At 49.0% G+C, this 24104-nt stretch overlaps 2 protein-coding genes across 9 annotated transcripts in view; both read left to right on the top strand.

The window, feature by feature from the left end:
* The first annotated feature begins 636 nt into the window (after positions 1 to 636).
* Positions 637 to 24104, top strand: part of LOC116579107 (sialic acid-binding Ig-like lectin 14) — a 90491-nt gene continuing 67023 nt past the window's right edge. The window contains exons 1-8 of one of the 5 annotated variants that reach the window (XR_004281140.1): positions 637 to 764; positions 844 to 1224; positions 1449 to 1727; positions 1897 to 1944; positions 4003 to 4260; positions 4371 to 4506; positions 10215 to 10279; positions 10359 to 10379. Coding sequence is in view for 3 of the 5 variants with exons in the window: in XM_032324051.1 (XP_032179942.1) it covers positions 710 to 764; positions 844 to 1224; positions 1449 to 1727; positions 1897 to 1944; positions 4003 to 4260; positions 4371 to 4506; positions 4648 to 4717 (1227 nt within the window). In the remaining 2 variants the exon portion in view is untranslated. Of the gene's footprint in view, positions 765 to 843; positions 1225 to 1448; positions 1728 to 1896; positions 1945 to 4002; positions 4261 to 4370; positions 4507 to 4647; positions 4965 to 5343; positions 5842 to 10214; positions 10280 to 10358; positions 10380 to 24104 lie in introns of those variants that run through there. The other 4 variants (XM_032324051.1, XR_004281139.1, XM_032324054.1 and 1 more) reach the window with 4 other exon arrangements.
* Positions 4479 to 23088, top strand: LOC116579101 (sialic acid-binding Ig-like lectin 5). Of its 4 annotated transcripts, none has more exons than XM_032324022.1 (10): positions 4479 to 4506; positions 10215 to 10279; positions 10359 to 10739; positions 10964 to 11242; positions 11461 to 11508; positions 12067 to 12324; positions 12407 to 12691; positions 12894 to 12993; positions 14210 to 14291; positions 14635 to 14871. In XM_032324022.1, exons 2-10 carry the CDS (start codon positions 10225 to 10227, stop codon positions 14854 to 14856), a joined length of 1710 nt encoding a protein of 569 aa, XP_032179913.1. In that variant the 5' UTR covers positions 4479 to 4506; positions 10215 to 10224; the 3' UTR covers positions 14857 to 14871. The 4 variants fall into 4 exon arrangements, with proteins under 4 accessions (XP_032179913.1, XP_032179914.1, XP_032179911.1 ...); XM_032324023.1 differs by lacking the exons at positions 4479 to 4506; positions 14635 to 14871 and adding exons at positions 4877 to 4964; positions 22150 to 23088; XM_032324020.1 differs by lacking the exon at positions 4479 to 4506 and adding an exon at positions 4877 to 4964.

Genomic DNA, 24104 nt, shown 5'->3' with positions numbered 1-24104 from the left:
CCAAGCATCAATGCAATCACACGAGGATTTATTCGACAAACTTAAGCTTGGGCTCAAGTATACCCGACACAGCGGAGTAGGGACTTGGACCCTGAGGCTACTTAAGGCAGGGGTTTTTATGGGTCATTACAAGAGGCTGGTGGGGTGGGGGGATTGGGGGGAGAAGTTTCACACTTTTCTGCAGTAAGCTGATTAGCTGTTGCTGGGGTGTTGCAGGGTGGGGGACTTTCTTGGAACTAAAACAGGGTGGGAGTCCCTGGAACTAAAGTGAAGTAGGGGAAAGTTCAGCCCTTGGTCACAGGGGCCTGAGATGGCTGCCAAAGCTAAGATGGCTGTACGTATGCTAAGGCTAAACCTGAGGTGGGATGGCCTTAATTTTTCTCGGCCTCCACATGTGCAGCCCTGTGTCGGACTCCCCACTGACCAGGAGTGGTCTGCTTCTCCCTCTCCCTCCGCCCCTCCCCCTGTTGCACTAGGGAAGTGCCGCAGTCTGGGGTCTTATCCTCCTAGCCAAGCCTCTCACCATCTGCAAATGGCAGGGAGGCAAGACCTGTGATTTCTCAGCCCCCTCCCCATCCCCCGCCATGGTCCATGCTGCCCAAGTTCCCTTTATCCCATGACCGTAGCTCTGACACGCAGCTTCCTGTTGGGGTTTCCTTGGCCTCACCCCCTGATTTGGGCCATTTCCTTCCCCAACAGAGGGACCTGAATGCCGGCTGGTGCAGACATGGTGTCCCTGCTGCTGCTGTCCCTGCTGTGGGGGGGTAAGTAGGCCAAGGGGGAGGTCTGGAGGGCACAGTGGGGGTGTGCCAGAGCCACAGCTGAGCCTCCGTGTCCCCACAGGGTCCCTGCAGGAGGACTGGGGGTACCAGCTTCGAGTGCAGGACACAGTGACGGTGCAGGAGGGTCTGTGTGTGCACGTGCCCTGCTCCTTCTCCTATCCCTGGAGCTCGTGGTCTACCCGTGAGAGGCCCTACATGTACTGGTTGCGGAGTGGGGACAGCTCCCATAACTCTCAGCTTGTGGCTACAAATGATCCAACAAAAACCGTGAAGACAGAGTTCGGGGACCGGTTCAACCTCGTCAGGAAGCCCCAGGAAAACGACTGTTCCCTGAGGATCAGAGAGGCCAGGAGGAGTGACCAGGGACTCTACAAGTTCCAAATAGGGAAAGACTATGGGAGATACATTTACAGAGATAAGCAGCTGAACCTGCAGGTGGCAGGTATGGCAGGGGCCTCAGGAGAGCTCTGGGATGTGGAGACCCCCCCTCTTAGAACAGGAGCAGGACACTGGAACATTCCCTGCTCCAGGTCTTGGGGCTGGGATGGTGGGAAGAGACATGAGGGCCTGGGGTCAGCTTGTGTCCTGAGGCCCTGGTCCCTGTCAGGGTCACACTCAGGGGGCCCAGCGTCCTGGGGCCCAGGCACCTGCGTCTGTCCTCCTCAGCCCTGACACAGGAACCCGACATCCACTTTCTGGAGCCCCTGAAGTCTGGCTATCCCACGAACCTGACCTGTAGTCTGCAGGGATCCTGCGAAGAAGGAAGACCTCTCAGCTTCTTCTGGATGGGGGGTGCTCTTGACTCGCTGGACCCCCAGACCCTCCGCTCCTCGGTGCTGACCCTCACCCCAAGGGTGCAGGACCATGGCAGCAACCTCACCTGTCAGGTGCACCTGCCAGGAGTTCAGGGCACCGTGGAAAGAACCATCAGGCTCAATGTCTCCTGTGAGTGCTGGAGGGATGGCTGGGTCCCTCAGAGCAGTGAGGGGAAACCTGGGATCCTTTTTCCAGAGGAGATTGGGGGAAATTGGAAAGCCCATCCCTTCCACTTATGGGGCTCCTGGAACAAAGGGCCGAAGCCCACCCTGCCCCTCACCACATCTTCCTTCCTCAGACGCTCCACAGTTGATGACCACGCGCGTTTTGCAGGGAAACTACACAGGTAGGAAAGATCCTCTCGCCTGGGGTTGTGATGAGAACAGGGTCACAGGGTCTGCCTGCTCAGGGCTCAGGGCTTGGAGATGAGACCCTCCCTCACTCCTCAGCCCCTTGAGTCTCTGTCTGCCCCCCGCCCCGCCCCACCTCACCAGGGTCTCCCATGGTGGACCCAGGATAGCTTTCAGCTCCTGACTCTTTTTTCCCTCTAGTTTGTGGGTATTATGTATGTTTCATTTTAATTGCATTCTAATCAACATGTACCAGTATTAGTTTCAGGTGGACAACATAATGATTTGGTATTTGTTTGCACTGCAGAATGATCACCACAGTAAGTCTATGTAACATCTGTCATCACACATAGTCACAAATTTTTTTCCTTGTGATGAGAACGTCTGAGGTCTACTCTTAGGGACTTTCAAAGAAACAGTCTAGCACTATTAACTATAGTCACCGTATTTATTTTATGACTGAGGTTGGTGCCTTTTGACCTCCTTCCTTTTTTCATTAGCTGTAGAGTTTATGGTTGTTTTCTTTTAAAACTGATTTATTTGATCTCTTCACCTTAGAGAGATGGGGGAGAGGGGTAGAAGGGGAAGGGGAGTCTGTTTAAAAAATATTTATGAATTTTTTAAAAGATTTTATTTATTTATTTGATAGACACAGATCACAAGCAGGCAGAGAGGCAGGCAGAGAGAGAGGAGGAAGCAGGCTCCCCGCTGAGCAGAGAGCCCAGTGTGGGGCTTGATCCCAGCATCCTGGGATCATGACCTGAGCTGAAGGCAGAGGCTTAACCCACTGAGCCACCCAGGCGCCCTTTGTTTATGAATTTTTGAGAGAGAGAGAGTACACACGAGTAGGGGGAGGGTCAGAGGGCAAAGTAGGCTCCCCGCTGAGCAGAGAGCAGGAGGCAGGACTCTATCCCAGGAATCTGTCTGGGGTCATAACCTGAACCCAAGGCAGAGGCTTAACCAACTGAGCCACCCAGGGGACCCTAGAATTTATGTATCATTGTAATAAAACAGACACAACGTAAAGCTTACTGTCTTCACCATGTTTAAGGCTAGAGCTCAGCCGTGTTGGAGGCTTTCAGCGCTGCGCCTGCAAGACTCTCTCCAACTTGCGAAACCGAAACTCTATGCGCACCAGACACTGACTCCCCAGCCCCAACCCCAGCCCCGGGCAGCCACCCTTCAGCCTCTCATCTTCCACCTCTGTCTCTGTGAGTTTTGCGGCTCCAGGTTCTGCTCCCCGCCCTTGAATTTCTGTCTGCACTTCTTTGTGGCCGATCTCGTCATCTTCTGTTGGACCCTTCCACGTTCTCAGTCCCCCTAGCTCCAGCCTGGACCCCTGTTGCTCTCTGTGTCCACTTTCCTGGGCATCCTCATTCTGTCCCCTGTCTCCCCCTGTGACCCCATCCCTATGCTGACCCTGTCCTGGTGCCTCCCATAACTTTCTAGCTGGTCATGGGTCAGATGTGCAGCTGCCTCTTGCTAATGCCTCTCTGTGTTTGCTACCCCAGCGGCGGGTCTGGACCCCACTCTGGGTAACTCCCCTTCTCACCAGCTGCACCCATGAGTCCGCGAGTCTTGAGAACTTCATTTCCTAAATCATTTCCCTCCTCTTGCCTTTGGCCCAGACCAGCTCCAATTTTCTCCTGGACCCTGGACCATTGCTTCAGCCTCCTCCTCAGCCTCCCTGCCTCCTGTACATCTCTCTGTGGCAGGCCGCACTTGGCCCAGCAGGATCTTTGTAGACCCAGCGCTGATTCTGCATTTCCCCTGCTCATAACCCCTACCGCTTCCCAGTAACCTCTGGGCAAAGCCCAGTGCCCTCAGCCGGGCTCCAGAATTTCTGACCCTGCCCTCTGTCCCGCCGTGATCATGTCTCTGATGCTCCCGGTCGTCCCCACCAAGCTCCAGGGTCAAGTGCACTTCCCCCATCTGCCAGGCGGTTTCAGTTCCTGGCACAACTCCGCCAGAGCTGCCCGCTTTGGCTCTGTGGGAAGAGGGAGGGAGAGATGCCTCTCTCGGCTCCACCTGCTGGTGGTGACTCTCTTACCCAGTCCCGAAGATGCTGAGCAATGGCATGTCGCTGCCTGTCTTGGAGGGTCAGTTCCTGAGCCTGGTCTGCATCGCTGACAGCAACCCCCCTGCCATGCTGAGCTGGTCCCGGGAGGGCAAAGCCCTGAGCCCCTCCCAGCCCTCAGCGCCTGGGGTCCTGGAGCTGCTCCACGTAGGGGTGGAAGATGAAGGGGAATTTACCTGCCAGGCTCAGAACCCCCTGGGCTCCCAGTGCATCTCCATCAGCCTCTCTGTGCGCAGTGAGTTGTAATACAGGTTTGGGGAGGGGGGCAGCCTGGTCAGGTGTTTGGGTTGTGGAAGGGACTGGGGTCTGGGGACAGAGCTTCAACCTCTGGACTTCCTTCTGCAGGAAGCCCCTCTTCCTGCAACTGTGTGAGTGAGAAGCAGGAGGGCTCCTGGCCCCTGGTCCTCACCCTGATCAGAGGGTTCCTCATGGGGGCTGGCTTCCTCCTCGCCTATGGCCTCACCTGGATCTACTACACCAGGTGAGCGTGAGCGGGCCCAACCCTCTCCCGGGAAATCTGCTGACTGGCCCCGAGTTCCAGGTGGGGCTGAGCCATCCCATTCTGCCTGGAGTTAGAACTACATGGCAGCTCTCTGATCTGAGACCCGTGTTGGTTCTGCAGGTGTGGGGACCCCCAGGGATCGGGGCCGAGAGGCCTGAGTGAGCCTCTTTCCTTCTCAAGACGGGACTGAGGTGTGGACCTGGAGCCCAGGGGGACAGATATGAGACGTCATGGTCAGCTTCTTCCTGGAACCTCTCAACTCAAACCTTCTCCACTGTACCCCTGGACTTTAATTTAGGGAGGTGAAGGAGCAATGACACAGAGAGGCCAACATCATCAGAAGTTGCTACTTACGTTTCCCAAGGAAATGGAGCATGCCACACCATGCAGGGCCATGTGGGAAGAAGCACCACGTTTTGGCTGGGAGGCAGAATCAGGTACAAGGGAGGCCTCGCAAAAGCCTTTCCTGGGGTTTGTGTGAGAAAGACAAGGCCAGCAGTATAGTTCAGGATCAGTTAGTCTGAGTAATTCTGGGGGCCCTTGACCTAAAGGGGTGGCTCTAGTTGTCTGCTACCTGTCCTTGGTGATTTAGGGCAGGGTGCATGAGTTAGAGAAAAGTGGTGTTTGGGGCATCTGGGTGGCTCGGTTGGTTGAGCATCTGCCTTCAGCTCAGGTCATGATCCCATGATCCTAGAGTCCCCGGATTCAGTCCCCCTCAGGGCAGGGAGCCTGCTTCTCCCTCTCCTCTGCCCCTCGCCCTGCTTGTGCTCTCTCTGTCTCTCTCTCAAATAAATAAATAAAATCTTTTTTTTAAAGGGTGTTTGTGGGACACGAGCTGGGATTGGTTAATTTGATCTGAAAGGTGAGCTCCCTGCAGAACTCTTCACCATCTCTAAAAACTGGCTGGCCCTAGGAGGCACCATCTCTCCCCAGATGGCAAGCTTTTTAAGAAAAAAAGGAAGTAAAAACACACCGTAGCTGATGCCCCCTTGTTTCTGCCAACGGCCAGTCTCCATCTGCTCAGCCTGCCTCTCCCTGCTGGCTCTGCCCATCCAACCTCTCCCACCCTCCTCCATTCCATCCCCAGCCCTGCACCTGTAAGGGAGCTCCCTGGGCTTACTTCCCATGACCTGCTTAACCCCTGAGTTTCTGGTCTCCCAAACTTCCCTCTCAGTGTAGATGACAGTGCATAATAGAGTCAAGAATGCAGCTTTTCTTTCCCAGATGAGAGACACCTACCTCATAATAATTGCTACAGAACATCACATTTACTTATAAATAAAAGTTTTATTAAAGATGCAACATAAAAATTGATTTTACTGTTTAATGTCTCTGAGGAAGTTTCGAGAGCAAAGCTATGTCTCAACCTTCTATCCTTTTTTTGTTGAACATGGTCTAAAGAAGACTTTTTATGTATTCATTGTGTTTGGAGGTCTAACTTAAATTGATTAAATAATCAAATCTAAGGAGTGCAACTAGATGAATGCTTACCTGTGTGCACACTCTTGCTTCCAACACCAAGTTCAACATACAGATTCCATCCCCTACCCCTGGGGGTCAGGTCCCACCACTGAGATGGGAAGGATAGGCAGCGGGCAGGCAGCTCAGGTGGAGATGGGCCAAGAATTGAGACCCCCTGGCAGATGAAGGGGAGCACACCTGTATCTGTAACTTGGCGGGGATGACCGGGGGCACCAGAGACATGATCACAGCGGGACAGAAGGCAGGGTCAGAAAATTTGGAGCCTCGAGCGCTGTGCTGAAGGTGTTGGGCTTTGTCCCGGGCTCCTTCAAGTCAGCAGAGTCACACGCATGCCAACTCCCTCTTTTCTGTCGATACAGATCCGTATTGCCAGTTTGGGGGCGCTATGTAAGTGGACTCAAGCATTACATATGCATTAGGGTCTGAATCTTTTTTCCCAGTTTTACATTTTTCAGATTTATCTATATTGTTATAGGTATCAATAATTCATTTTTGGTTTTGGTATTGTTTTTGCTTTATTTTTAAATTTTATATAAAATCAATTAATTACCATATGGTGTAATATTAGTTTCAGAGGTAGAGTTTAGTGATTCATCAGTTATAAATAACACCCAGTACTCATTCCATATCGTGCCCTCCTAATGTCCATCACCCAGTTACCCATTTCCTCCAGCTACCAGTTACCCGCTCCGGCAAACTTCAGTTTGTTTTCTATGATTATATGGTTTGTATATTATGATTATATGGTATATATTATATTATATATTATGATTATATGTTTTCTATGATTATATGGTTTGATATTATGGTTTGTCTCCCTCTAATTTCATCTTGTTTTATTTTTTCTTCTCTTCCCCTATGATCCTCTGTTTTATTTCTTAAATGCCACATATCAGTGAGATCATATGATAATTGTCTTTCTCTGATTGATGTATTTCAGTTAGCATAGTACCCTCTAGTTCCATCCATGTCGTTGCAAATGGCAAGATTTCATTTCTTTTGATGGCTGCCTAGTATTCCATTGTGTATATATACCACATCTTCTGTATCCATTCATCAGTTGACGGACATCTGGGTTCTTTCCATAGTTTGGCCATTGTGGACATTGCTGATATAAACATTGGGGTGTCGGTGCCCCTTTAGATCACTATGTTTTTATCCTTTGGGTAAATACCCAGTAGTGCGATTGCTGGGTCGTAGGGTAGCTCTATTTTCAACTTTTTGAGGAACCTCCATACTGTTTTCCAGAGTGGTTACACCAGCTTGCATTCCCACCAACAGTGTAGGAGGGTTTCCCCTTCTCTGCATCCTTGCCAACATCTGTCATTTCCTGACTTGTTAATTTTAGTCATTCTGACTGGTGTGAGGTGGTGTCTCATTGTGGTTTTGATTTGTGTTTCCTGGATGGTGAGTCATGTTGAGCCCTTTTTCTTGTGTCTGTTGGCCATTTGGATGTCCTGTTTTGCTTTTAATTAGTATGCCATGTGTGAATATCCTCCCAGTTGTTTATTCTAAATTACAATGACTGCATTTGTTTCTGGTTTTTGACTTTTGAGAGAGATAACAACCTTTTCAGAGAGATAGCAACATTCCTTGTTCACCAGGACCATAGAACCACAAGTGAACAACAACAATAAGAGGAAATCATTCCAAACAATTCCCATTTGTCTTTCAAAAGCATACTTTGTCTAAATTGCCCTTTCTGGGGCGCCTGAGTGGCTCAGTGCGTTAAAGCCTCTGCCATCGGCTCAGGTCATGATCTCGGGGTCCTGGGATAGAGCCCCGCATAAGGCTGTCTGCTCTGCAGGGAGCCTGCTCCTCCCCCTCTCTCTCTCTGCCTGCCTCTCTGCCTACTTGTGATCTCTCTCTGTCAAATAAATACATAAAATATTAAAAAAAATAAATATATCTCCCTTTCTATACAGACTGGGGGAGAGGGACTCCAGAGAGTATAGTCAGTGAACAAGACGGTTCTGGGTAAGCTGTTACGGACACCAGCAGACAATAAAGAAAACTTCAAACCCAGAATAGCATGTACCCCAACAACTGGATGGCTCCAAACCATACTTTTAATCTGGATTGCAGTGCAATTGTTTGCTTTCCAGTTAAACACATTGCCAAAGTCTTTCAAAGCAGATTTCTGCTTAGAAATTCAAATGAAAACGCTAAGTCATAAAAAGTGTTGGCTTATATATAGTTTCTAACATGGTTCCAATATTCTGGGTGCCGGAAGGTAATTCTCTCCCAGTTCCTAGTGAAAATATGAGTCTTGTATACACTAAAAAGGTGATGTTACCAGATTCTAGTGTCACCTGTCAAAACACAAATATCTTTAAAAAATGTATCTAGCAGGGCGCCTGGGTGGCTGAGTGTGTTAAAGCCTCTGCCTTCGGCTGAGGTCAGGATCCCAGAGTACTGGGATGGAGCCCTGCATTGGGTTCTTTATTCAGCAGGGAGCCTACTTCCCTTCTTCTCTCTCTGCCTGCTTCTCTGCCTACTTGTGATCTCTGTCTGTCAAGTAAATAAAATCTATATAAAAAAAAATACCTAGAATGCAAGTGTCAGTAAACACTCAGGATGAAGGGCCATCAGAATTCAAAAACGAGAAAAACCCACATACATTAACTCTTACTAATCTGAGAAATCAATATAATGTATATGTAAATTGAAAAACACTGTCTAGCTAGTCATTAGTTTCTAGCTAACTGATGACAGGTCGTTCCAGCATATATGTTCTCTTCCTGTGATATTTGTTTGTTCTGGCAAGACTCCAAGAAGCCCTGGCCCCTGAAAACAGCTCAGCAAAAGGCAGCCCTGAGGTAATTGCTTCAAATTTGCCAGATAAAAAGTCCCAAGATTGCAATCATCACTAACAGGACCAGGGCCAGAATATAGATATTCTTGTGAGAATTTTTTCTGATAGTAAACAGCGTGCTGTAACTGACCAGCGGTTCTGTCTGCGTGCACCTTTGAGCTTTCCACACTGGCTTCTCTGCTGTCACTGGGTTGCCTTGGTCATGGATGGTCATGGCCAAATATTTTTCTTTTTTTAACATTTTATTTATTTTGGGGGGGAGCGTGAGTGGGGGGTAGGGTCAGAGGGAGAAGCAGGCTCCCTGCTGAGCAAGAAGCCTGATGCAGAACTCTATCCCAGGACCCTGGGATCATGACCCAAGCCGAAGGCAGAATAAGCTCCTTTTCCTTTTCAGCCATTCTTCCCTGCATTGCTTGGAAATCCTTCCCGCTCCAGAGAAGTCACTAAGGAGGCATCTTTCTGAAGTCCCCAGTTCAGTAATTCATTTGTTTCCTTGGCAAGCTGATTGCTGGAATATTGCAACTGTTGCAGATTTTCCTCTGGTTGCTCCAGTGAGTCCCACTTACTTCCTCGTTGGCTCATCAGATTCTTTCTTTTTTTAATTCCTTTTTAAAAGACTATTTATTTATTTCTATTTATTTGAGAGAGACAGAGAGAGTGAGTGAGAGCGAGAGCATGAGAATGGAGAAGGTCAGAAGGAGAAGCAGACTCCCCACGGGGCCAGGAGCCCGATGTGGGACTCGATCCTAGGACTCCAGGGTCATGATCTGAGCCAAAGGCAGTTGCTTAACCAACTGAGCCACCCAGGCAACCCGCTCATCAGATTCTTTATCTGAGTGGTGGTTCTGCAGATCTGCTGGGTGCGGCTGCTGTGGGTCTGGATGACTGTTGAAATCCTGGAGCTGGAGCTCAGCGGGCTCCATGTGTGATCCGTGTCCAAGGGACTGTAGAACATGATGAAGAACTAAGACCCCAGGGCCCTGCAGGGCGTTCCCCGAAGCAGCCCCGGGACTGGACACACAGGCTGATGGCAAACTGGGAAGAGAAAGGGCTGGGGGAAGGGGCTGAGGCTGGCTGCACCCTCTCTGTTTCTCTTTTCTAGCTGCTCTGGCCCTTTGCTGACCTCACTCTCGATTTAAACGTCATTTGGAAGGTGTTCATGTCCAGATTCACATCTGGACAAGCATCCCAGCCTTCGGGGGTGGGAGGTGGGGGTCTTGGTGTTCTCAACTGCTGTGTCAGATGCAGAGGTGAGACATGGTAATTTCCCCCCCAGTGCCCGGTGCTGCCCAAGTTCCCTTTCTGCAGTGACCACAGCTCTGACACGCAGCTTCCTGTTGGGGTTTCCTTGGCCTCACCCCCTGATTTGGGCCATTTCCTTCCCCAACAGAGGGACCTGAATGCCGGCTGGTGCAGACATGGTGTCCCTGCTGCTGCTGTCCCTGCTGTGGGGGGGTAAGTAGGCCAAGGGGGAGGTCTGGAGGGCACAGTGGGGGTGTGCCAGAGCCACAGCTGAGCCTCCGTGTCCCCACAGGGTCCCTGCAGGAGGACTGGGAGTACCAGCTTCGAGTGCAGGACACAGTGACGGTGCAGGAGGGTCTGTGTGTGCACGTGCCCTGCTCCTTCTCCTATCCCTGGAGCTCGTGGTCTACCCGTGAGAGGCCCTACATGTACTGGTTGCGGAGTGGGGACAGCTCCCATAACTCTCAGCTTGTGGCTACAAATGATCCAACAAAAACCGTGAAGACAGAGTTCGGGGACCGGTTCAACCTCGTCAGGAAGCCCCAGGAAAACGACTGTTCCCTGAGGATCAGAGAGGCCAGGAGGAGCGACCAGGGACTCTACAAGTTCCAAATAGGGAAAGACTATGGGAGATACACTTACAGAGATAAGCAGCTGAACCTGCAGGTGGCAGGTATGGCAGGGGCCCCAGGAGAGCTCTGGGATGTGGAGACCCCCCTCTTAGAACAGGAGCAGGACACTGGAACATTCCCTGCTCCAGGTCTTGGGGCTGGGATGGTGGGAAGAGACAATGAGGGCCTGGGGTCAGCTTGTGTCCTGAGGCCCTGGTCCCTGTCAGGGTCACACTCAGGGGGCCCAGCGTCCTGGGGCCCAGGCACCTGCATCTGTCCTCCTCAGCCCTGACACAGGAACCCGACATCCACTTTCTGGAGCCCCTGAAGTCTGGCTATCCCACGAACCTGACCTGTAGTCTGCGGGGATCCTGTGAAGAAGGAAGACCTCTCAGCTTCTTCTGGATGGGGGGTGCTCTTGACTCGCTGGACCCCCAGACCCTCCGCTCCTCGGTGCTGACCCTCACCCCAAGGGTGCAGGACCATGGCAGCAACCTCACCTGTCAGGTGCACCTGCCAGGAGTTCAGGGCACCGTGGAAAGAACCATCAGGCTCAATGTCTCCTGTGAGTGCTGGAGGGATAGCTGGGCCCCCCACATAGTGGGGACTCTGTGTGTGTGTGTGTGTGTGTGTGTATGCAGATGCACCTTGAGAGTGTAGGTGCGGAGTGGACAAGGGCAGCATTCCCCACTTTCCCTGTGGTCCTCTACCCCTCCTTGGGTGCTGGGTCATCTTCAATCCTAATCATCAGGTCTGAGGCAGGGCCTTATCTTTCCATCCCAGACGCTCCCCAGAACCTCACCATCAGCTTCCTCTCCGGCGATGTCACAGGTAGGAAAGAACCTATCTTCATGGAGACTGAGACCCAGGCCCTGGGGTGGGTGTAGGGGGTCAGCTCCCAGCAAAGGGGAGGGGATCATAGCTTGAATGGGATCAGATAGGGGAAAAGCAAAAATAAAAATCAGCAGCCCCCTACCTCCCACGGGTGCACGCACCCGCATTCCCACGCACCCATGCTCACGCGTGCACACACGCACACACACGCACACTAACTACTCAAAGCCTGTTTCACCTCACGAGTGGCACACCTCTGGCTTCCCGCCTACCCCGCCACCCCAGCTTCCTCCATCCTATTTCCTGGCACGTTCACTGAGTGAAGCCACCAAGCACCCCAGGCATGTCCCGCTGAAGATACGAGGCACAGACACCTGAGGTCAAACTCTTTGGGGTGTAAAGCCAGCCTTTCAGCCCTGATGGAACCAAGTCATTGGGTCAAGGAAGGAGAGGGAAATGCCAACCAGCTCCTGCGAAGGAGGGACGAAGGAGACTGCCAGCCTCCCACAACTGGAGCGGGTGCTCTCCCTCTCTCTCTGCATCTCTCTCCCAAAGCCCTGAAGTTTCTGGAAAAGGACTGGACCATTCTCACCCAGGAAGGCCAGATTCCACGGCTGCTCTGTGTTGCTGAAGGCAACCCCCCAGCCCAGCTGAGCTGGGTCCTGGGGGGACAGACTCTGAGCTCCTCCCAGCCCGCAGACCCTGGGATCCTGGAGCTCCCTCAGATACAACTGGAGCATGAAGGAGACCTCACCTGCCAAGCCCAGAACGCACTGGGCTCCCAGCACATCTCCCTGCATCTCTCTGTGGTCTGTGAGTGTGGGGACTCCTGGGGGCAGGCTGCCCGGGGCCTGGGGAGGAGAGACACGGCTGACCCCTCCCCTTTCTCCCGCAGATCCCCCTCGGCTGCTCAGCCCCTCCTGCTCCTGGGAGGGCGAGGGGCTGCACTGTAACTGCTCCTCCCGTGCACAGCCCGCCCCCATCCTGCACTGGAGGCTGGGGGAGGAGCTGCTGGAGGGGAACCACAGCAACGCCTCCTGGACCGTCACCTCCAGCCTTGCAGGGCCCTGGGCCAACAGCTCCCTGAGCCTCAGTGGGCCGCTGGGCTCTGGCCTCAGACTCAGCTGTGAGGCCCGGAATGACCACGGGAAACAGAGCGCCGCTGTCCTGCTGCTCCCAGGTCTGGGAGCTGTCGGGGGCAGAGGTGTAGGAAGGGGGGAGTCTGGATCCTAGAAAAGAAGGTCTGGGGGTGGGGCTGGGGTCTGCACAGGGGGCGACTGGTGGGATAGGGTGCTGCTCCGTCTTCAGCAAGTTCTGCGAGGAGGTAGGAGAGCAAGAGACAGAGGCCCAGAAATGAGTCTCTCCATGCCTCTTCCCTGCAGGGAAACCAGTGCTCCTGGCAGGAGCAGTGCCCGCAGCTCTTGGAGGTGCTGGTGCCATGGCTCTGCTGTCCCTAAGTTTGTGCCTCCTCTTCTTTTGCGTGTAAGTCATTGCCGGGTGAGGTACAGGGAGTGCGGAGAGAGGTCACTCAATCCCAGAAACGCAGAGCGGAGTAGAGTAGATCCAGGGGGCATCTTCTGGGTGGTGGGGGGATAAGGGCTGCATGGAGATACCACTCCCACATGTTTACAGGGTTCAATTCAGTGGTTTTTAGCATATTCAGAGCTGTGCATCCATGACCACAATTCTAGGACTTTTTCATCAATCTCCAAATGAAAAAGAAACAAACAAAAGAAACCCTTTTCTCCTTGATTTTCATCCTGGCCCCATCCTCCCCCAGCGCAAGGCAACCGCCAGTCTATTTTCTGTCTCTCTGCCTTTGCCTCTTATTGAGGACATTCTGTGTTAAGTGGAGTCATGCAACATGGGGTCCTTCGTGACTGACCCCTTTCACTTAGCATGTCTTCAAGGGTCCTGCATGTTGTGGAATGTGTCAGTCAGTCCTTTTAAAAAAAAAAAAAGATTTTTATTTATTTATTTGAGAGAGAGTGAGCACCAGTACGGGGAAGAGGCAGAGGCAGAGGCAGAGGGAGAAACGGATTCCTCACTGAGCAGGGAGCCCGAGTGGGGCTTGATTCCAGGACCCTGGGATCATGACCTGAGCTGAAAGCAGACGCTTAAACAGCTGAGCCACCCAGGTGCCCAATACCTCATCCTTTTTTTATCTCCATATGCCGTTCCATTGCATGGATGGAGCCCATTTTGTCACTCGTGTATTGATAGACATTTGGGTTGTTTCTACATTTGAGCTGTCACGAAGAACACTGCTATGACCACTTGGGCCCCAGGGTTTATGTGTTAGGAGCATCTTTTTTTTTTTAAGATTTTATTTATTTGACAGAGAGAGAGAAATCACAAATAGGCAGGGAGGCAGACAGAGAGAGAGGGGAGGAAGCAGGCTCCCTGCAGAGCAGAGAGCCCAACACAGGGCTCAATCCGAGGACCCTGGGATCATGACTTGAGCGGAAGGCAGAGGCTTTAACCCACTGAGCCACCCAGGTGTCCCCATGTTAAAGGCATCTTTAGTGATGAAGTTGGTCCAGCCAAACCTCTACTCACCCAGGGGGACGTAGTGCTTATGTGCAGGTCAGGAAGGTCTGAGGTTGGTTCTGGGGTCTGGAGCCCTCTCACCAGGGAGGGGGCAGCCGGCCCATGTGAGTCTGAGCCATGGCTGCAGCATGCTGCTTTCTCCCCTTAGAGTGAAGGCCCGCAGGAAGCAAGCATCTGGGAGCCGAGAGGGCCTGGATGATGAAGATCCTGTCATGGGTACAGTGGCCTGGGTGAGTGATGCTGGCGTCCTCTCATGCAGTTGGGGGGTTTGTTGGGCTTGTCCCTTCCGAGTCCAGATGGGGCTCCCAGTGTTTCCCCACCCCCTGCTCTGCCCTGGTCTCCTGGAAGAACGCCTGGGAGTTGACCTCCCTTCTGTTCTTCACCTTCATCTCCCAGAGCCAGTGGCCCTCTGGTCGCCTCTTGTTCCATCCCCGCTGATCGGCCTTTTCTAGACACAGCCTGATGGAACCTCTCCCAAACTCTATTGCTTTCCAGCCATTTGGGAGTTTCAATGATGTTGTTTAGAGAATTGAGTCATATTCCTTGGTCTGATATTTAAAATCCCTCTAGCAGTCTCCTGATGGCCACTCCAGCCTTGGTCCTGCTGTGGTCCAGCTACACTGGCTTTCTCACGGTCTCCATACACACCTGCTCCCCTACGACTTGGAGCCTTTGCATGTACAGTTCCTCCAAACTCCTGTCCCCGTTTCCACTAGACCACCTCTTGTGATTGCCATTCCAGCTCCAGTACCAACACCGTCTGCTCAGGGAAGCTTTTGCCATCCCCCTCCCTGACAGTGTCTGTGTCTCTTTCTCAAAGAGAGAGCTCCGTGTCTATCCCTGTCTTGAGGGGCACCATACACAACATCACTGCCTTTGCTTGTCTCTGCCCTGTTGTATTTGTGACTTCTTTGCGGGCAGGGGACTGCAGTTGTCTCTCACTCCATGTGCAACATGTCCCCTCTCACCTCTTACAAAATTGCACCCATGTCACTCTAAATGGAGTTATCCAAAATGCTTGATTTGTGACCAACCCCTTATTGCAGGAACAAGCATTGTTCATTTGTGCTTACTCCTTTTGTTCATGATATGATAAGCAGCTGTGACCCTAGTATCCAACCGAAGACCTCAAACACTGACCCTAACTTCCATACACTCAGGTTGCTCTGTGACCCCGTCCCCAGGAACCACTGCTGAGTCTTTTCTTGCTAGCGTTATCCCATGGACATACGCCTAAAAGAGTCGCTGTTTAGTTTCATTGCTTCTGCACCAACAAAGGTTGTCACGTTCTGTGCATTCTTCTAGGACTTGATTTTGTAGACCCAGCGCCGTGAGTTACGTCATGGAGAATCATCTGTGTTGCGGGACATTGCCGCTGTCTGTTTCATTTTATGATTATGTCTTTTGCTTAAGATCCTACTGCTGGACATTTGAATTGTTCCAGATTTCTGGTTCATATGTCATTGCATTCACATGGAAGAGTTTTTCTTCATTGTTACATAAGAATTTAGTTACTAGGTGGGAGGGTATGTGAATGTTCTGGTTGACCAGGTTTTCCAGAGCAAACGCATCCGTTTATACATCCATCTATGCCTATCAGATGCTGTTGGTCTATAATCTCTGTAGCACTTGGTTTTCTGATTTTTTTTTCCATCTCACTATCTTACTCTGGTATTGATTTGCATTTCTTTGGTTGTCAATGAGGATGAAAATGTCTCTGCCTTCACTGGTATATGAACACCTCCTCTCTAAAATGCCTGGTCCCATCAGCAGCCCATTTTCCTATTGGGTGTTCGACTTTGTTATTGAATTTATTGGAGAGTTTTATACATTTTCATACTAGTTTTCCTCTATTATATGCATTGTAAGTATCTTCTCCAGTGAGTAACTTGTCTTCACTTTTTAAAGGTGACCTTGATGAAGGTTAGTTCTTAATTGTAATATAACCATATTCAACAATCTCTTCCTTTCTGTTGAGTGACTTTGGGTCTCATTTAAGAAAATCTTTCTTACCCTAGGATTAGAAGGATATTCAAGTGTAGTTTCTTAAAAAAAAAAAAAAAGATTTTATTGGGGCACCTGGGTGGCTCTGTTGTTAAATGTCTGCTTGGTCTCAGGTCATGATCCTGGAGTCCTGGGATGGAGCCCCATGTCAGGCTCTGTGCTCAGTGGGCAGCCTGCTTCTTCCTCTTCCACTGCCCTTGCTTGTGCTCACTCTCCCTGAAAAAAAATAAATAAAATCGTTTTTCTTTAAGATTTTATTCATTTATTTGACAGAGAGAGAGACAGCAAGGGAGGGAACACAGACAAGGGGAGTGGGAGAGGGAAAAGCTGGCTTCCCGCCAAGCAGCGAGCCTGATACAGGGCTCTATCCCAGGACCCTGAGATCATGACCTGAGCTGAAGGCAGACACTTAAATGACTGAGCCATCCAGGTGTCCCCTTTATTTCATTTTTTTTTTTTTTAAAGTAGACTCATGCCTAATATGGAGCTCAAACTCACAACCCCGAGACCAAGAGTCACATGCTCTACTGACTGAGCCACCCAGTCGCCCCATTGCCAATCTATTTAAACATTAGAACTAGTTTATCACATTCCAAAAAGTCCTCCTATTGGTGCTTTTATTGGAATTACATCTGTAGATCAACTTGGGAAGAATTTACTTATTTATAAATTCCGGTCTTCTTGCCCATAAAAACAGATATTAGTTTCAGTTTTTTCCAAGAAAGATGTAGATCCTTCAGACAGGTCTTGCAAACTTTTATTTTACTTTCTTAATAACCAGCTTTGTTAGTACTACAAATGCTATCTTTTAAAAAGTGCATCTTCTGATCATTCATCAATGATAAAACAGAATGAAAATATTTGTTAAAAATTTGGGGTGCCTGGGTGGCTCAGTGGGTTAAGTCTCTTCCTTTAGCTCAGGTCATGATCTCAGGGTCCTGGGATCGAGTCCTGCATCGGGCTCTCTGCTCAGCAGGGAGCCTGCTTCCCCTCCCCGCCCCTCCCCGCCTGTCTCTCTGCCTGCTTGTGACCTCTGTCTGTCAAATAAATAAATAGATAAATAAATAAAATCTTTAAATCTTTTAAAAAAAATTTATGAAGTGTTGGGATGCCTGGGTGGATCAGTCGGTTGAGCAGCCAGCTCTTGATTTTGGCTCAAGTCAGGATCTCAGGGTCATGAGATTGATCCCTGCAACAGGCTCTGTGCTCAGCATGGAGTATTCCCCTAACTCTTTCTCCCTTTCCTCCTCTCCCCACCCCAGCTCTCACACACATGCACACAGGCTCTTTCTCTCAAATAAATAAATAAATCTTTAAAAGAAATTATGAAGTGGGGCACTTGGGTGGCTCACTGAGTTAAGCCTCTGCCTTCAGCTCAGGTCATGATCTCAGGGTCCTGGGATCGAGCCCCACATCGGGCTCTCTGGTAAGCAGGGAGCCTGTTTCCCCCCGCCGCCCCCCGCCTGCCTCTCTGCCTATTTGTGATCTTTGTCTGTCAAATAAATAAATAAAATCTTAAAAAATTATGAAGCGTTAGGACACCTGGTTGTCTTAGTGGGAGGATCATGCAACTTCTGATCTCCAGGTCATGGGTTTGAGCCCCATGTTGGGTGTAGAGATTACTAAAATAATAATAATAATAATAGTAATAATAAACAACTTCAAAAAATTTATATAAAGCATTTTAGAACTTTAAAAAATTACAAATAGTGTGTCATTTAGATTCTTATTGGTTTGGTAGCTGGAGCACTTTTAGATCTACTCATAACCCCGCTGTACCACAGTTTTACAGAGGGATACCATTTGCATCCTCTGCAGACATATAGTTCCTCTAAGAGATTTCATATTTCAGTAAGTGACGCAGTCTCCTGAATCAGTGGTAGGAAAGTGAGCACACTCAGACTCTATTTTCTGGTCACAGAGGTCTGTGTCATAAGGAGTGTGGGTAGTGGGTGGCGAAAGAGTCCACAGTCGCCAGTTCCTTAATGTGTCCATGCAGCTTCTCCTTCTACTTTCTACCGTGGTGGGGCTGAACACCCCTGCAGAGTTCTTCTGCGGATCCACTGTAAATGTTCATTTCTTCCCAGTGACACCCAGCTCTTTGGGGTGCTGGTCTGGATGCTGAGAATTGTCTTTGTTCTCTCTGTAGACGCAGCAACACGTGAAAAGCAATTACAAATATATTGATCTTATATTCTTCCAGCTCGCTAAACCCTCGTGTTATTTTTTTTTAAAAGATTCTATTTTTTTAAGATTTTATTTATTTATTTGACAGACAGATATCACAAGTAGGCAGAGAGGCAGGCAGAGAGGAGAGGGAGAAGCAGGCTCCCTGTTGAGCAGAGAGCCTGATGCCGGACTCGATCCCAGGACCCTGAGATCATGACCTGAGCCAAAGGCTGAGGCTTTTAGGCACCCCTAAAGATTCTATTTTTAAGTAATCTCTACACCCATTGTGGGGCTCAGACTTACAAACCCTGAAATCAAGAGGTGCATGGTCCACCGACCTACTGAGCCAGCCAGGCACCCCTAAGCTCCCTTGTTAGTTCTAATAATTTGTATATAGACACTGAAGTATTTTTTTAAAAGATTTTTATTTATTTATTCGACAGACAGAGATCACAAGTAGGCAGAGAGGCAGGCAGAGAGAGAAGGGGAAGCAGGCTCCTTGCCAAGCAGAGAGCCTGATGCGGGGCTCAATCCCAGGACCCTGGGATCATGACCTGAGCCGAAGGCAAAGGCTTTAACCCAATGAGCCACCCAGGTGCCCCAATATTGAAGTATTTTTAAGAGGTTTTTAAAAAAATTAACATGTAATATATTACTGGTTTCATAGGTACAGCTCAGTGATTCATGGGTCTTATATAACACCCAGTGCTCATTACATCTGATGTCCTCCTTAATGCCTATCACCCAGTTACCACATCCCCCCACCCACACTCCTCCAACAACCCTCAGTTTGTTTCCTACGATTAAGAGTCTCTTATGGTTTGTCTCCCTCTCTGATTTCTTCTTGCTTTTTTCCCTCTCTTCCCCTATGATCCTCTGTTTTGTTTCTTAAATTCCTCATATCAGAGAGATCATATGATAATTGTCTTTTTCTGACTTATCTTGCTTAACATAATACCCTCTAGTTCCATCTACGTCACTGCAAATGGCAAGATTTCATTTCCTTTGATGGCTGCATAGTATTCCATTGTGTATATATACCATATCTTTTTTGTTCATTCATCTGTTGATGGACATATGGGTTCTTTCCATGGTTTGGTTATTATGGACATTACTGCTATAAACATTCAGGTACATGTGCCCCTTTGGATCACTATATTTGTATCTTTAGGGTAAATACCCAGTAGTGCAACTGCTGGGTCATAGGGTAGCTCTATTTTCAACCTTTAAAAAAAACCATTTTATTTATTTATTTGACAGAGAGATCATAAGGAGGCAGAGAGGCAGGCAGAGAGAGAGAGGGGGAAGCAGGCTCCTCGCCTAGCAGAGAGCCTGATGCGGGGCTCGATCCCAGGACCCTGAGACCATGACCTGAGCCGAAGGCAGAGGCTTAACCCTCTGAGCCACCCAAGTGCCCCTATTTTCAACTTTTTGAGGAACCTCTATGCTGTTTTCTAGAATGGCTGCACCAGCTTGCATTCCCACCAACAGTGTAGGAGGGTTCCCCTTCCTCCGCATCCTCGCCAACATCTGTCGTTTCCTGACTTGTTAATTTTAGCCATTCTGACTGGTGTGAGATGGTATCTCATTGTGGTTTTTGCTTTGTATTTCCATGATGCAAGTGATATTGAGCACTTTTTCATGTGTCTGTTGGCCATTTTAACAGGCTTTTCTTTTTTTTTTTTTTTTCCCCGATTTAAAAATTATCACAGGGCACCTTCTGGCTCAGTAGGAAGAGCCTGTGACTCTTGATCTCAGGGTTGTGAGCCCACATATTTTAGAAATACTCTATCCTCTAGGTTCCATTTTTTTCCATATTCCATTTTCTCCTTTCTTAAAAAATTAATATATCTCTCTTATATCCAACAAAAAAACTTTAGTGTTCTTTTATATATCTCTTATTCTCCTTTCCCTCCACTTTCCAAGATGTTGGTGCTTTTTTCTAGATCTTCATTTTTCATTCTGGGTTATTATGAACATACTTAACATTTTTAAATTTGGTCTTTTAAGATACAACCACACATTTTACTGGGGTACTTTGTCACCTTTGTACCCCATATTTATTGCAGCATTTTCAGGTTTTGTTACTTTTATTTGAATTCTTCCTCCCAACATGCTTTCAATATGGGTTTTCTTGTGTTAAGACTTCTGAGGACTTGTGTGTTTGAAGTTTTTTTCATGCTCCTATATTTGAATTTCATTTGGCAGGATATAATTTCTAGGATCAAACTGATGTTCCTTCAATGCTTTATTTTGTTATTTTATCTTATTTATCCTTTAAGGAAACTTTATGCGCAACATGGGACTCAAACTTGCAGCCCCAAGATTAAGAGTCACAAGCTCTACCCACTGAGCAAGCCATGCACCCTCTTCCTTTAACTCTTTCAACACTGTACTCTCTTGTTTCTTGTACCCAGTGTCACGGTTAAGAAAGGTTATGTCTAGGGACACCTGGGTGGCTCAGATGATTAAGTTTCTGACTCCTGATTTCAGCTCAGTCATGATCTCAGGATCGTGACATCTAGCCCCATGTCAGGCTCTGTGCTCACTGGGGAATCTGCTTGAGATTCTCTCTCCCTCTCCTTCTGCCCCTCCCCCTGCTTGCATACATGCATTCTGCCTCTCTCTCACAAAAAAAAAAAAAAAAAGAAAAGGAAATTTTATGTCTTTATGAATCTTTCATGTTTCTAAGCGATCCACTCATTGTCACTGGAAACTTTTGCATTTTTCTCTTCGGTTTTGATATATATATATTTTTAAGATTTTGTTTGTTTATTTGACACACACACAGAGAAAGAGCACAGAGTGCCCCACACAAGCTGGGGGAGTGACAGGCAGAGAGAGAGAGAGAAGAAGCAGGCTCCCTTCTGAGCAAAGAGCCCGATGTGGGGGCTTGATCCCAGGACCCTGAGATCATGACCCAAACTGAAGTCAGTCGCTTAACCCACTGAACCACCCAGGTGCTCCCAGTTTTGGTATTCTTAAGATTTACTGTGCTGTATTAGGGTATGTAGTTTCCCTGCTCTTTTAAAAATTTTTTTAAAAATTTTAAATTATTTTTTAAAGATTTTATTTATTTGACAGAGATCACAAGTAGGCAGAGAAGCGGGCAGAGAGAGAGGAGGAAGAAGGCTCCCCACTGAGCAGAGAGCCCTATGTGGGGTTCGATCCCAGGACCCTGGGATCATGACCCGAGCCGAAGGCAGGACTTTAACCCACTGAGCCATCCAGGTGTCCCTCCCTTGCTCTTTTTAAAATCTTCCATTTGTGGGGCCCTTTTCAGCTGCGTTAGTTTATCTTTATTCAATTCTGGGAATTTTATCTTTATTTTGTCCAAGTATTTCTTCCCCTTTTTATTTCCAATAACACAACAGAACGCATTTTGTTCCTGGCTCTGCTGGTGACTAGAAGGCAAGTTACTTTACCTTCCCCCACCTCAGTCTCCCTAATCTATAAAATGGGGGAAATCAGTATCCTTCACATTGTGGGGATTAAACGTGATTAGTAAACCTTCAATATGACCTAATCAGTCGTGCATTACAGAATTTTATTTTATCTATCTTTTTGCCTTACAGAATTTTATTTTATTTTTTTAAGATTTTATTTATTTGAGAGAGAGCATGAGTCGGGGGAAGGACAGAGGAAGAAGCAGGATCTCTGCTGAACAGGGAACCAGATGCAGGACTCAGTCCTGGGACTGGGACCCGGGGATCATGACCTGAGCTGAAGGCATACGCTTAACCGACTGAGCCACCCAGGCGCCCCAGCATTACAGGATTTTAAATGGATGAGTGAAATGTTGGATTCATAGGAAGTGTCTGTGAATAGGAGGATGAATAAATGAATGAATGAATGACCCATTATCCCATACTTGCCTTATTCCTTCTCTGACTCCCTTGTTTCTCCTTTCTTCAGGGTTCCAGGCAAAAGTCCTGTCCAGACAGCCCCCCAACCCAAGCAACCCCTACCGGGGATGCCCCTCCCTCAGGGGAGCAACAGGAGCTCCATTACGCCTCCTTCAGCTTTCACAGGATGAAGCTGAGGGAGCCTAAGGATGAGGACAGCGCCGGCACCAGCGAGTACTCAGAGATCAAGACAACAAATGAGGATGCTTAGAGCTTGGCCTGAGGAATTGCAGCTCCTGGGGCAGAGGAGAAGTCAGGCACTAATCAGCAAAGCATGTGAACCCCTGTGGCAATATGAACAGGAAGGACTGGCCGAGCGCCCCCAGGTGGAGTTGACTTGGGCTCTCATGTAGGCTGCCAAGGAAGTCACTTCATCTTTCCGTGCCTCAGTTTCCCGTTCTGTAAATCAGAGATCGCGCATTCTGCCTCAGAGGTGGTTGTGGACATTAAAGAAATTAACACACAGAAATCAACTAACAAAAGTCCCATCTCAACTGCCTTACCTGTGCTCAGTACCTACTGCTCTCTCTTCTTTGGACAGAAAAATAATTGGCAAGTTACACTGAGGCTTGGGATGAGCAGGCCCAGAGCACAGGGTAGCAACCTGCTGGGGTCATTCTCCTTCCCAGAGCTCTTCAGAGCCCCCCCCCCCCCCCCCCCCCCGCCCAGGGAAAGAAAGACCAGTCGCTCAGCCTGGTGTTTGATTCATGACATATGTGCCTCTTATCATCTCTATGGAGTCTTCTCCTCATCCCACTTGTACCTGTCAATTCTTCCAGCACATTCCTTCACCTCCTGACCTCCAGTCTCTTCCCTGTCTCACAGATGGGCCCCACAGCGATGTGTCTAGCAGCCAGAGAGCTGATCCTGTGTCTCCTACACAACCGCCTTCAAGGCTCTCTAGCCTTAGACAATACATCACGAGCATTGGCTGCCCCCGGCTTTTAAAGTCCATCACACCCTCCCTGCTAGCTACTGTTGGAAAAGAAACCACGGACCCAAAGTGGAGACACTTGCCCCCACAACTGAGCAAACCAAGAGTAACAGCAGTCTCAATCTCTCCCAGAAATGTGACCTTTCAACAGAGGATCTGAAATTTCCTGATCAGCCCTGATGAGGTCACCAGCAGGATGAGAGCTTCCCCCAAAAGATGGCCCGACCTGAAAAAAAAAATCTTTTCTTTTGGTAATAACTCCCTTGCCCCACCCTCCTGCCTATAAAAACCTACGTGCAGCCCCCCAGAGTGCCTGTCTTTTTACGGGATGGAATGCTGCCCAATTTAGGAGTCATTGAATAAAGCCAATTACATCCTCAGATTTACTCTGTGGAATTTTTGTTCCTTGGCCCGGCTCATCTGCACTTCTCTCTGCTTTCTTCCTTACAACCTCTGTGTTGTTCAGCCCACGGCTGTGCAGTTTGAGATCCCTCCCCTGTAGGCCCTGCCTCTTCGCTTCACCTTGCGTCCAAGGGCTGGTCCTTCGCCCCTGAGTCCTTGCACGCACCGCGGCTCAGAGCCTGGACAGAAGAAAGAGCTCATTCTCGCCTCTCCTGTAAAGTTGAACTAACTTGTTATTATTATTTTTTTTTTCTCAAGAAAGCACTAAAATGAAAGCAGCTGAAACTTCCCCAGCAGCACTGTCATGCCGGTGCCCAATGAGCTTTTCTGAGCTTTCCTGATCGTAAGTGCCTGACATTAAGCTTTTAATTAAGGTACAAAATGGAAATTTTTCTAGAAGGAGGTAGGGCAAGAAAGTTATAGCACGAGAAAAGGATCGGTCCAGGTGAGGCTGCTTTCTCTTGTGTGGAGAGGTGAAGGTAAGGGGTGTCCTCCTAAGATTACCTCATCTTCCTTTGGGGGATGGAGGGACCCTTGTGGCAGACTCTTTGGTGCTGATCAGAAAATTCCTGACTGACCAGCTAGGACTGCATCTCTGGGGAATGACAGAGGATGTCAACCACCTCCAC

The sequence above is a fragment of the Mustela erminea genome, chromosome 19 (assembly GCF_009829155.1).
Source record: "Mustela erminea isolate mMusErm1 chromosome 19, mMusErm1.Pri, whole genome shotgun sequence".
Taxonomy (NCBI): domain Eukaryota; kingdom Metazoa; phylum Chordata; class Mammalia; order Carnivora; family Mustelidae; genus Mustela; species Mustela erminea.
This window is presented reverse-complemented; position numbering and strand designations above follow the sequence as displayed.